Below are 13455 nucleotides of genomic sequence, written 5' to 3' on the forward strand. Positions count from 1 at the left end.
TATATACTTCCTTTTCTCTTGAGTAAATACCTAGAAGTGGATCATATGATAGGTATTCTTTTTGTCTTCCCTGTCTTTCATTGGCTTTACTGAATTTTGTTTTTCCTTTGTTTCCTCTTTTATTGTTTGGAATATGTACATTCTAATTTTAATATTTTTGTTGGTTATTCTTAAATTCAAAAGAAACTTTAACCTTCCCATTTCTCTGTGAATACTGAAGATTAATTAGCCTCTGATTTTTTTCATTCATAAAAGAGATAAGACCTTAGCATCTTTTATTGCTATATTTCCTCTCTCCAACTTTCACATATTGTTGAAATCACCAATTATAGTTTCAGGTTGTTATTTATTGTTTTTAATATTATGTCTCTATTTTTATAGAACTCCTTTGTCATAACTTGCATTAAACTGTACAGTTGCCAGCAAGAATTTCAATGTAGCTATATACTTTTTTTGATTTAATATTCTTTCATGTATCCTTTGTCATCCTATTTTCTGGATTCTCATTTCATTTCTCTGGAGTATGTTTTGAATTATTTTCCAGAATTGATGTTTTCTGAAATTTTTGAGTTCTTGCATGTTTAAAACATATTTATTCTACTCATATTTAAATTACAGTTGAACTTTGAAAGCATTGTTTTGTATTCTTCTAGATGATAGTGTTGTTTATGAGAGGTTTATCAGACTAATTCATTTTATTTTGTATGGTATCTGGTTTTTGTTTGCTTTCTGAATAGATTTGGGACACTCTTTTTATCCTTAGGGTTTAAGAATTTCCCTATGTGTCTGGGTGGTTCTTTTCATTTTTTATTTTTGTTTTTTCATTTTTCTTGTTTGAATTTTGGTGAACTCTTTCAATTACTTCATTAATGCTTTTCTTCAGGTCAGGAAAATATTTTTCTACTAGTTCTCTAATTTTTTTCTCATACTACTCTCTGTTTTCTGATTTGTTGGCTCATTTTTAGTGGATATCGGTCTTCTTAGATCTGTCTTCTGGATTTCTTAATTTTACTCTCATTTTAAAATTTCTGTTCTTTTTATTCTACTTTTAAAGATAGTCTCATTCTCTGTCTCCCTCTCCACTTCCTTTTTGTCTGCTCTTCATTCTCTGCCCCTCCTCCTCTTTCTCTCTAGATCACTGATTTAATCTTTCTTATTTACTACAATTAAATTGAAAAGGGAAAACTATTTGCAAGGATTTTTGTTCCTTCATTGGTCCTTTCTTTTCATACTAGCCCATTCTTCTTTATGGATAGTTTTGGATCCAAATTCTCTCATCTTTTTGAGACACTGGGATACTTTGAAAGTTCTCTTTTGTCCCATGCATTATTTTTGTATCTCCTAGGGTATGTTCTGTGTTTGCTCATTTTGTTCTTTTCATTTATCCCGTTAACTTCCCAAAATGTCTGATAGTCTTTGGCTTTCTGTTATATTTATTAACAAGTGTTTAATTAATAATCATGACGATTGATATAGTTAGCTGGTATGTGTGTCTTCTGCAATTAGGTAGATCTTTTTTTTCCAGCTGGTCTCTCCTGTAAAGGGAGGACTGCTCGTAGGTGCTGGGCTAATCTGTCCCTTAAGGGTCATAAGGAGTTTTTCCCTGAAGGAGTTTATTTTGGGTGATAAAGACTTTATTTTCTTTATGGACGGAACTTTGTTTTTTAATAACCTCCACTTTCTTGGGGGCCTGGAATTACATCATGTTCTTTTTTACTTTTCTCTCCAGCTCCAACATACAATGCTAGGAACTTTCGTAATTTGGGAGGTTCTCATTGGAGCATAAATAATTCCTGCCAGCATTTCTGTATACTTTGAGGGGTTGAGGAGAGTGGCCCAAATGTTCTGTAGCAATCCTTTTATTAATTACTTTAATAAATGGCCTCAGAGATCATTCTTGCTCTTTTTCTTATTTCTGGGCTTGAATTTTCTCCACACTTCTTTGGTGAAACATAGCTTTTTTTTTTTTTTTTTTTTTTTTTTTTTTTTTTTAACTTTTTAAATGTTTACTTATTTTAGACAGAGACAGAGTGTGAGCAGGGAAGGGCCAGAGAGAGAGGGAGACACAGAATCTGGAAGCAGGCTCCAGGCACTGAGCTGTCAGCACAGAGCCTGATGTGGGGCTTGAACCCATGAACCACAAGATCATGACCTGAGCTGAAGTTGGATGTTTAAATGACTGAGTCACCTAGGCACCCTGGTGAAACATGGCTCTTACTTCTGCATTAATCTTCTGTACATATCTCCATTTTCCCCCCATGCCAGTCATATTCCATTTGTTTCTCATTTTTTTCATGAATTCATGACAAAATGTGTCTTTCTTGTTCCCAGAGCTGTGGTGGGTTTTTTCCCTTTATTCTTTAACATTTTAGGAAGGAGAGATATACTTGTACTCAGTCCACCATCTTAAGCTGGAAGGCAAGTTATACAAAGGATGAATGAATATTTTTGATAATACAGCAGTAGTACTGTTACTGCAAAGCTGTAACTTCTGTCACTTAATGTATTTTACCACCAACTTTCTTTAAGAGTAAGAAAACTGGTAGGTTGAAGATCTCTGTTTGCCATGGTTAGATGGTGCACCTTCATGATGTTGTAGTAGGCAAATGAGTCATTCTTCATGTTGCCATGCAAATATTAGCATTATTAGTATTATTATAAAATAAGTTTCAAAAAGTTCATAAAATAGGAATTTACTGGAATAAAAGGAAAAAATAATCAGCATATAAAAATTCTAAATCTTGGGAGACAATTCTTCGTGGGTTTCTCATATTTCTGTATGCCTTGCAAGGAACGGCACTAAGTTTCCTGTTCTGGACTATCTTTAAAAAATCTTGGTAAAAAACATATCAAATATACCATCTTAACCATTTTTAAGTGTACAGTTCAGTGCTTAATATATCTTTAATATTCACATTGTTGTGTCAGATCTCCAGAACTCTTTCATTTTCTAAAACTGGAACTCTATATGCTCTACACACTAAGCTTGCATTTCCTCCTCCCTTCAGCCCTTGGTAACCACCATTCTTTCTATGTGAATTTGACTGCTTTAGATACTTCATATAAATGGAATCATGCAGTATGCTATCCTGAGGCTGTGAAGTGATATTGTGGTTTTGATTTCCATTAAACTATCTTCTAAAAGATGTTCGGATAGTGCCGGAGACCAGCTCCAGCAACCAGGGGTTCCTGAAGGATGAACGGCATCAGCGAAAAAGTGAAAACAAAACAAAACAAAACAAAAATAAAATGGACACAGACAACAGCAGTGTGTTGAATTGGCCGATTTATTGTAGCAAACGTGGCATTATATTGTCTAGTGATTTCCTTGTAGCATATGTCATCTATGTTTTGACCTAATTTTGAAAATGTTCCTATGTGGAATCAACCTTTAAGAAATAACATGGCGATTTTCTCGTAATGTCCCGCCCTTTGATTATTGATTAATCTCTTACATTATTCCATTATGGACCTGCGTTTATCTATAATCTTATAGTTATAAAGCATTTGCTTTGCTGTTTTCATGAAAGGTCATCTATCTCTCAACACCTCAAGTGGAACAGTTACAGGGACATGACCTCCTGGTTGTTTTTTCCTGAACCACTTGAAGCCAGAAGAACAATGTGTTTGCCTTGGTCCGAGGTGCCAGGAAGGGGCCGAAAAAGCCTTAGAAACCCATGCCTCATACATTCTCAGAGAGACAATGCACCTAGGAACCAATGAAGCATTCTGTACCTTAACTGACTAGGTTCAGTCATCATCTGGAATGCCTCTGGGGGCCAGGTGGGCCTAGGAGTTGAAGTCACCTGTGCCCAGAGATACACTCCTTAGGTGCTGGAGTGGGGCTTTCAAATCCATATGTCTCTTCTCTACAGGCCCTCTTTGCTGGCAAATGCATGAGGTTATCCTTCCTGTAAGTAGAGGAGTCTCCATAGGGGATGGCAAGGGCTAAATGTAAGGCCGCACAATTTCTTGCAGAACCTTATTTTCTTTCCTAATGGTTCTTTTCCCAGGGGGCCTGTCAAGGGCAATTCTCCAACAGACAATACCCAAGGTACTTTTATTAAGGCCAAATTACCTACAAGCGGGAGTACAAGTACTGTTGGTGGGCCGCCTTGCAGTCACCAATCCGTCCACAGCCTGGGCCTTGCCATCAGGCTGGGATAGCTCGGCTTCCAGCAGGACACCAAATAGCTTCAGAAGCTAGAGGCAGTATCCTCCCTGTGGAGTAAATATTGAATATATTTGCTTAGTTTCCATTATAAAATATTTGGCTTACCTAGCTTGCGGTTTCTCAGCTGTGATATAAACCTGTGGTGTGTGTAGCATCCATTTGAGCCCCTTCTCAGCTTCATGGGATTTCAAGAGCACTGCAAGCAGGAATCTCTTGCTGCTTGGTATGCCATAAATGATAAAGTCCTTTTTCTCTGACCTAGGAATCTTGTGCCACCATCCATGCCAACTTCCATGAAACAATGGCAGGCTAACTTCTTAGCTTTCAAATAGGGTGAAGCCTGAGACCTTCCCACTAATTATAAATTGAAAAGAAAGAACACATTTAACCTGTTTGAATTCAGTAGTAATACAAATGTCTTATATAAGAATACTGTAGTCCTTTTTAAAAAAGTACGTTGTTTTTCAGTGCTTAATTTTTCTTTTTCTTTCCATTTTAGTGCTGAGTTTCATGAGAGGCTAAGTAAAATTGATAAGCTGAAGAACAGATATGAAATCCTTACTGTTGTTATGCTGCCTCCTGAAGGAGAAGAGGAGAAAACACAGGCCTATTATGTAATAAAGGTAATCTTAATTGATTCATAGTTGTGATATAGTGAAGTATCTTTTGTACTGGCAAGTATCTTGCCAGCTCTTTGTTAATAACCAAAATGTCATTGTTTTTTGTGTTTTGGTTTTTTTTGCCATGCAATTTCAAATTTCATGGCGCACTCATAGCTACTAGAGCTATAAAACATTAGTGGTTAGGTGGAGGTACTGAAGGTATTATTTTTATACACCTTGAGTCCATGAGGTCAAAGAGGGGTCTGGACGACTCTTTGATACTTTTTTTTTTTTTTTGGCTATCATTTGTGTCATGTCATTTTCCCTCATTTATTCAAGATTTATAATCTGTTTTATCCTAAGACCTGCATGTCTTTAATAAACACTCATGTAACAACCTGTTCAACACCTCAGGCTCAAAGCTTTACTTCCCCATAGCTATCTGCTCATATGGCTATATCCTAGACCACATCATCCCCTGGAGCTACACCACCTTTGAATCTTATTCTCCAATTTACCACTGCAGCTCTGGTAAGGCAGATATCCAGAGAGCAAGAGGACTGTTCCTTTGCCTTCATGCTAGAAGGGAGACAGACACATCAGGTGAATCTGCTCTATTCTGATGTTTGAGAGTTGTCTGCCATTTCATGGTTATCTTTACCTAGTAACCCATAAGGAGAAATGGAGAAGTGATCAGAAATCGGATGCATTTCCCTGAGTACTGCTATATTCATCTTTCCCATGTAGAAAATACCCTGAATAGGTGTGATTTACCTTACACAGAGGTCTGGGAAGTTACTCAAGACACTAAGAGGGAATGGAAAATTTAATTCATTTTTCCTCTATCATACACTGATAGGAGTGAGAACATCTCCCAATTCACACCTTTAGAGGATGGCCCTCATGGATGGATGTTCCCTTTCCTTTGAGTTGTATTTAATCTTCCAAGTTTCCTTCTATAGCCCTTCTTTGAGCATGCTCTTAACAGACGCATGGAGTAGGATATGCCTGCCACTTTGCCTCAGGAAGTTCTACCTATATGAGAAAGGAGTCCCAGCTGTCAAACCCTTCTTGTAACTCATCAGTCTGTATTACTTGAGGCTTCTGCCCTATACTGAGACTTTCCTCCTGGTTTTGAGAGTCTGACCTAGACTTTTTCTCTGGCATGGATGGCATGGATGGTGGCACAAGATTCCTAGGTCAGAGGAAACCTCAGACTTTTTCTCTGGTTTTGAGAGTCCCTGAGGGGTGAAGGGTAGGCTCTAGTCTGTTCAGTGTTGGGAAGAAGGTAGATGTTGCAATTCCAGTTAAGTTTCTCTTTTAACAAGGGCTGTGATGAGTTATCTAAAAGCACTGGTGTTAAGAGTGCCTCCATCATCAAGTGACCTTGAATAATTTATTTAATCATTTGGGGTGCTTAGTTCCCTCACTTGCAAAATGAGGATATTATTACTTTTGCTGTGAGAAGTAAATGAAGAAATATATGTAAAGCTCTTAAACAGTGCCTGGAGTAAAATGAGCCCTCAGTAAATGTTAGCTGTCATTATTTTTATTGCTGTGATGATGATGGTGGTAATAATGCATCCATTTTTCAGGAAAACAGGCAAATTTTTTGAGGAAAAGAGTATATGCCTTCTGTTCACAGTGAAGTTGCTAGATAAATGTCACTATAAGGGATATATAAGATGAATAGAGGTGATCAGTTACCTTCCCAGTTTCCTAATGCCACTCCACTTTCCATCCTCTCCAGGGTCCACAGCTTGCCACATTATTCCATGTTTCATTGTATAGCATATTTAAATGTTTTACTCTTAACACTTACATGTGCCAGATGTATAAAAATGAAACTATTTCTTTGTAACTAAACTCAATGTATCTTACATAGTCCTTATAAGGAAACAGCTCAACTCTGACCACAATTTAATGAAACTATTAGAAAATGAAATTACTAGAATATGCTTTAAAATGCTGACAGAAAGGAGTAAATAAAAATTTCACCCTAATATCAGCTTTCTAAATCTACAATAAAAGGTATACGTTCTCTATTCTCTTAGAGCCAAAAAGGATCATGGAGTTTCTAGAAGTTTAAGGTATATATGGAATTAGATCAGAAAATATGTATAAATGTACAAACTCAGCACCTTTGTTTGACAAATAAAGAAACTGAACTTGGAGAAGGAAAGTGAATTGTTACTCAACTCACTTGTGGGAAACCCAAAACTAAAATCTAGCTGTTTTGATTCATTCTAGCTTTCTCCCACTACAGTATTTTTCAAATAAAAAAACTTGCCAATTCTATACTCTATGTACTGGAATTATAATTTATCTAAGAACTTTTTCTAAGCTATATTTTTTATTATGTACTTTTTACTACAAAAATGTGTAACATATTTTGAAGCATAATAAATACAAGTGAAAATGTTAAGAGTTAAGGAATTACCAATAATTTTTTAAATGACCACTTTCTGGTTTAAATACACATACGTAGGGATTGAATAAATTAACAAATGAAATTATTAGTTGATTTTGATTAAAGATGTCTTTTGGCACTTTTTAATATATATGTACTATCCCTGTCAACCTTTATTTAGGGAAATTCTTTGAAACTTTTTGGATTCAACTCTTGACAGCCTAGCCCAGTGACAGAGTTAAGCTGGAAAAGTCACTGAGTAGGTCTACTACTGAGGAATTTTTGGTTTTCAGCAATTTATAGACTGTATTTTTTCCCAGCCACTTTTAGCAATTATCTTTCTCTAATTTTTAAAATTTATTTTTAAAATATGGTAAAATACACTTAAAATTGGCCACTTTAACAATTTTGTAAGTGTGCAGTTCAGTGGTATTAAGTACATTCCCACTGTTGTGCAACCAACACCAACATCCATCTCCAGAACTTTTTCATCTTCCCAAACTGAAACTCTCTACCCGTTAAACACAGAGTCACAGTTTTTCCCTCCCCTCAACCCCTGGCAACCACCATGCAACCTTCTGTGTGTGAATTTGACTATAATAGGCATCTCATGTAAGTAGAATCATGCAGTGTTTCTTTTAAAGATATGGAATGCTTCACAAACTTGCATGTTATTCTTGTACAGATGTCATGCTAACTTTTTCTATTCTGAGTTTAATATGTGCTATTGAAGTGAGTACTCTGATTTTAATTTTACTTAACTGTTCAAAGATGTTGAAATCCTGGGTTGGAAATACTAAGCATTTACTTTCCTAGGTGTACCCTGCTCACCTCTTTTATTCCTGACTTAAAATGAGAAAGTATTCCTAAGCCTCTTTCAGGCCAGAAACATACATTCTCCTTATTGAATATCTAGTCTGAAGCCACCTCCAAGTTAACCCTATATCCACTAAAGTTTATACCTGCTTTCTGGTAATTTTTGTTGGAAAGTCTTAATGCAAGCTTTGGTTAGTTACTACACTTCCATCACAGTTTGTATCCTATGTGCTATATTTTAAATGTCTTAGGGATTTAGTGTTCTACTCTAAATCAAGTGCAAGAAATAAATGCTTGATGCTACATGTAGGCCCCAAGGTAAATTGGTATTGTTGTGAGTAAACTATTTCTTGCCCTGAAAACAGACACTCTCCCCCATAGTAAATAATTTTATTCAATCAGTTCTATTCTGTATTTCATAGGCTGCTCAAGAAAAAGAAGAACTTCAAAGGGAAGGTGACAGTTTGGATGCTAAGATCAACAAAGCTGAAAAAGAAATCTATGCTCTAGAAAACACCTTACAAGTGCTGAGAAGTTGCAACAACAACTATAAACAGTCTTTTAAAAAAGTGACTCCATCTAGTATGTGGGAGTTATTAAAAATTTTATATGAATATATGCAATTAAAGCTGTAGCTATTTATTTTAAAAGAGGAACATTGTGAGACAAGGAAAACAAGAATGTACCATGTTTGATGGAATCAGAAAAACTAATCACCTCCCCCTCTTTAAAATAAGGGCTAAGGTGTTATTTCCATTATTCTAGTGATATTGAATTCTCACTTTTCTAGGGAATTAATTTCAAATGTGAAGAAAATGGCAGCATATTGGCTATGTTGACAAAACAAGAATGGCTACTACATGACCATATTGATTTTCAACGAATAGACATAAGGAATTTAACCTCCTATAACAAAAAATGTTAGAAGTTTAATAGATAGAAGATTGAAGCTTGCTTTCTACACAGCATGTTAAAAATTTAAGAATTCTCGGGGCGCCTGGGTGGCGCAGTCGGTTAAGCGTCCGACTTCAGCCAGGTCACGATCTCGCGGTCCGTGAGTTCGAGCCCCGCGTCAGGCTCTGGGCTGATGGCTCGGAGCCTGGAGCCTGTTTCCGATTCTGTGTCTCCCTCTCTCTCTGCCCCTCCCCCGTTCATGCTCTGTCTCTCTCTGTCCCAAAAATAAATAAAAAACGTTGAAAAAAAAATTAAAAAAAAAAAATTTAAGAATTCTCTAATTCTAGGTGATGAGTATGAACTAAAAATCCAACTAGAAGAACAAAAAAGAGCTATTGATGAAAAATACAGATACAAACAAAGACAAATCAGGGAACTACAGGAAGATATCCAGGTAAATTCTACACACTTTAGTAATAAGTCCTTAGTAAAAGTTAACTATCATTATTATTACACCTACTATCTTGTTATCTTGTACAAAGAAGACAATTTGTTTAGAGAAATAGAGAGTAAAAGTCTCATTTGAATGAGAAAAATAAGTGACCAAAGTGTTAAATAAATTAATTAAAACCACAATACTCAGCACAGGATGGACTGCTGATAATGACTTCTTAATTAGCTGATGAACTATAGCTAATTATCCATTAAATTTTATTTAATAAATTTTTATTTCATTCAGTTCCTTAAAGATCACCTTAAAGATTGATCCTTAAACAAAATTTGAAAGATAAAAATAATCTAGTAGAAAGTAGTTACTAAACCACATCACTGAAAGAGAAAACAATGTGTTTGGTAAGCAAGCTTTATATAAAAACAAATGAATTAAAATTAAATGAATACTTGAAAATTGGCAAGTTGTAAGTTATTGATTCTAACCAATATGTTAACACTTTATTTTCTGCAGAGCATGGAAAATACTTTAGAAGTTATAGAGCACTTAACAAATAATGTCAAAGAAAAATTATCAGAGAAGCAGGCTTTTTCATCTCAGCTACATAAAGAAACTGGGGAGCAGAAGCCAAAATTAGAGAGAGTAACTAAACAGGTATCACTGTCTTTTTAAAAACTGATCTTTGATATTTGTATGTTTTGGAGTTACAAATGGTAACTCCAAATCCTCCTTCATCCATCCATCAAAAAATACTAAGCTCTGGAAAATAGGTTTAAGTAATAATTGACCACTATTGACCAACAGTGTGCAAAACTCACCAGGGAAATCCGACTTTTGAAAGACACAAAAGATGAAACACTAGAAGAACAAGACATCAAACTTCGTGAAGTGAAACACTTCCACAAGATCATTGATGAAATGCTAGTCAAGGTCACTGAAGAAAATGCTGAAATCCATATTATCCTTCAAACATACTTTCAGCAGGTAGTAACAGTACCTTCTAGTTAAAATATTTTTTAAACACTTCATGAAATAAACAGTTTATGGCATTTATCATAAAGTGAGGTCTAACTAAAAATATTCTTCTGAAAATGCAGTGGTACTAATTATCGCTGTTGAATATTCTTCCAGAATGGTTTAGAACTACCTACAGCTGGTAGTAAAGGTAGTCGCCAGACTTCTAGATCACCTTCACAGACTTCACTGTTGTCAGCAAGGTAAGTGGAGGCTTAGAAACCACCTGTTAATAACCCTCTAACCTATGCAAACACAGAGTGATTGGAACTGCCAGTGCTCTCCTGACCCTTACCCACTATGTCAGTGTCACATGCAGAAAACAGCTAGGAGGATAAGATTCTTCTGATTTCTGTCTGATGTCAGTTTCTATTCAGGCATGGAGTGCTTTGTGACTAGCAGCTACTGCAATAGTATAAAGTATGGAATTCTGGAAGTTACATCTTGCATGGTCAACCCTGAGTAGGGGAATTTTTTAAACCATAAAAAGATAACTTAGATGTACAAACATATGGAATGATTTTTATTATTGGAACCACGTTATAAATTTTTAAGTTGTCAGAATTTTACTTTGTTTTTCCTGCTTTATTTTCCTAACAAGGAAATGAGTCTTTACTTTGGCAGTTTAGTTTTATCCAGAATTCTATCAGGTAGATAGATGTTTAACACTCCTGTACTTTGCTGACAAAATGAAGTTAATGATAATCCTAATTTTAAAATTCCTAATCTCCTACACTCAGTAGCCATTTGCTTTTCATTAGTTGCCATAGAGCTTTCACAAAAAGGGACATCCTAAAAGGGACATCCTAAAACGTTGTGTTTGAAGTAAAACAAAACTGTTTCTACATAAACATGGGAAGCAGTCACCCTGAACATTGCTGTACTTTCATATTTTTAAAACTTAGCATTTCAGAATCATATAGCTAGTTATGCTTTTCAAATGACCCCATCACTTTATCCTGTCAATAGGACTAGCATTTTCTTCTATCTTCAGTTACATATTATTATGGTCACTCTTGCCAGCACCCAAATTCCCATGGCTCTCGCTTTATCTTTTATGCATAATGACTTTTGCAAAACCTTTAATGCTTAATGATTCCACTTCTAAAATGATTATAGTTGAAAATATTTTTCTCAGATTTGTTGAACTAGTTGAAACTGTATTCTTGCCTTTTTTTCTTGGAACTAATTTTTTTAATGGTTATGCTTTTAAAATTTAGTAGTACTATTAAGAATATATACTTTTTGATCTCTTTATTTTCTTGTGGGACTATGGTATCATTTGCTATTAGTTAGGGGGGTCTCTACTGATACAAATTTTGAATTTAAAATCATGCTTTTTTTCCCTCTAGATCATCCAGAAGTACAAGTACTTCTGCTTCTCTGACTTCAGTTAAAGTATTAGAGCTGAACTTCCCAGACTCTTCTCCAGGAATTGGTAACACAAGTAATAGGCCAAGTGCTACCAACATTTCTAGTAATGGTAAAAACAAAAAAGGCAGCAAATAAACATCTTAATCTCTTTTGTAGAAGTTGTAAACACAAAAACAAAAATCTTCAAAAATAGTGAATCTCCCCTATGCTTTTGGGTGCTGTGTAATGTTATAATCGAGGCCTAATGAAATCATGTTTAGAAATACATAATGACTACACCAAAGTTTAATCCAGTGGAAGATGTGAAAGCTGTTAAAAAAAAAAAAAAAAAAGTCAAGGAATTTAGGTCCAAATAAGCCAAAGAAACATTTAATTTTCTTAGCTTTTGCCACACTGTTTTCTTCACAGAGAAGGAAAGCAGCAATAGCAGATTCTTAACAATGCCACATGTTCTATAAGCATAGATAAAATTGTTTTTCACTGTTCTTTTCATGTTTGTTACATTAGAAAATAGTTTGCTTCATTATTTCACACTAGCCATGAAACTACATTCAATTGTAACGTAACACAATCTTTCAGGCAATTTATGAAGAATCACTGTCTATGAATAGTTTATAATACTAAAATTCTTACTTACCCTAGAAAATCCTGAAGTTAGGTTTTCTTTATTCAAAGAAACAGGTTTCTTGGACTTCTGGGGGAGAAGTCTGTTAGTTTATTCTTTTGGTAGGATTCTAAAATTTTTAACCAAAAAATAGCATTTACCCTTCCCCCTCCAAGAAAACAATTAATAGGAAAAGAGATAGCACTATGTATCAATAAAAATATTTAAGTTCCTAGGAATTACTCCACTTTGATCTTGAAAGAAGTCAAACACATTAAACATTTTGCTCTCAATATACAACCAAGCATAAAGAATAATAATGTATTTTGAAGACGTTTTTTTCCCAAGACTTTCTTGATTTAATAAACGAGAGCTAGGTATGATTTGATTTGCAATAGGAACTCCATATATTTACAGTGGAGGTGTAATACCAGATTTAGAGTTATTCAATTTATACCTTATTATATACCATGTGCCCAACACTCTGAACTCTTGAAACAGTGTGGAGTATGATTATGTTATAAAACTGGCTTTTAAATAAATGTATTAGAATCTATGTACTTTAATGGAGTATTTCTCCTTCAAACCTTGGGAGAAAGTATTTGTTATGACAATTGTCATTGTTTAAAAGTGTCATTTGCAGTTCCTTTTGAAAGGTAGTAGTGGCAATAAACCTGTCTTTCCTGATCATTATTTGAATATTTTATTATTATTTTTAGAAATAGCCAGGAAACGGGATAGCCAAGTCCAATGAATAATTTTTTTGTAAAACATGGTTGTAAATGCGTGAGATTCGGGAGACCTAAAAACGGATTAATTTTATGGTCACTTTGTGTGTTCACTAGTTCTTATTCTCTGCCCTAAATTACTTTGTAAATTACAACTTGCATTTCAATATTAAACACTATCTTCTAAGGAGGAAGGGATTGTCTTACTAGCTCTGTGATCTTGGAGAAGTTACTTCTACTTTTTTCCTTATTTGTAATACTGAGACAGTAACAGTTACCTACATCACGTTTATTAAAATAGTCAAATATATGCAAAATGTACAGGGCCTGACACAAACTGCACAATAACTTCTACCTGTTGAGTCACCACCCAAAGGCTAGCACAGTA

The 13455-nt window shown here is 35.0% G+C and overlaps 1 protein-coding gene across 2 annotated transcripts in view; it reads left to right on the forward strand.

Moving 5' to 3' along the window:
* The window catches only part of CCDC39 (coiled-coil domain containing 39), a 51267-nt gene extending 38238 nt beyond the window's left edge, over window positions 1-13029 (forward strand). The window contains exons 14-20 of one of the 2 annotated variants that reach the window (XM_007094574.2): window positions 4674-4797; window positions 8425-8584; window positions 9244-9350; window positions 9861-10001; window positions 10152-10331; window positions 10479-10564; window positions 11714-13029. In XM_007094574.2, the coding sequence (XP_007094636.1) occupies window positions 4674-4797; window positions 8425-8584; window positions 9244-9350; window positions 9861-10001; window positions 10152-10331; window positions 10479-10564; window positions 11714-11870 (955 nt within the window). In that variant the 3' untranslated portion in view covers window positions 11871-13029. Of the gene's footprint in view, window positions 1-4673; window positions 4798-8424; window positions 8585-9243; window positions 9351-9860; window positions 10002-10151; window positions 10332-10478; window positions 10565-11713 lie in introns of those variants that run through there. The other variant, XM_042999029.1, reaches the window with a different exon arrangement.
* The last annotated feature ends 426 nt before the right edge of the window (window positions 13030-13455 follow it).

This window comes from Panthera tigris, chromosome C2 (assembly GCF_018350195.1).
Source record: "Panthera tigris isolate Pti1 chromosome C2, P.tigris_Pti1_mat1.1, whole genome shotgun sequence".
In the NCBI taxonomy this organism is placed as follows: Eukaryota; Metazoa; Chordata; class Mammalia; order Carnivora; family Felidae; genus Panthera; species Panthera tigris.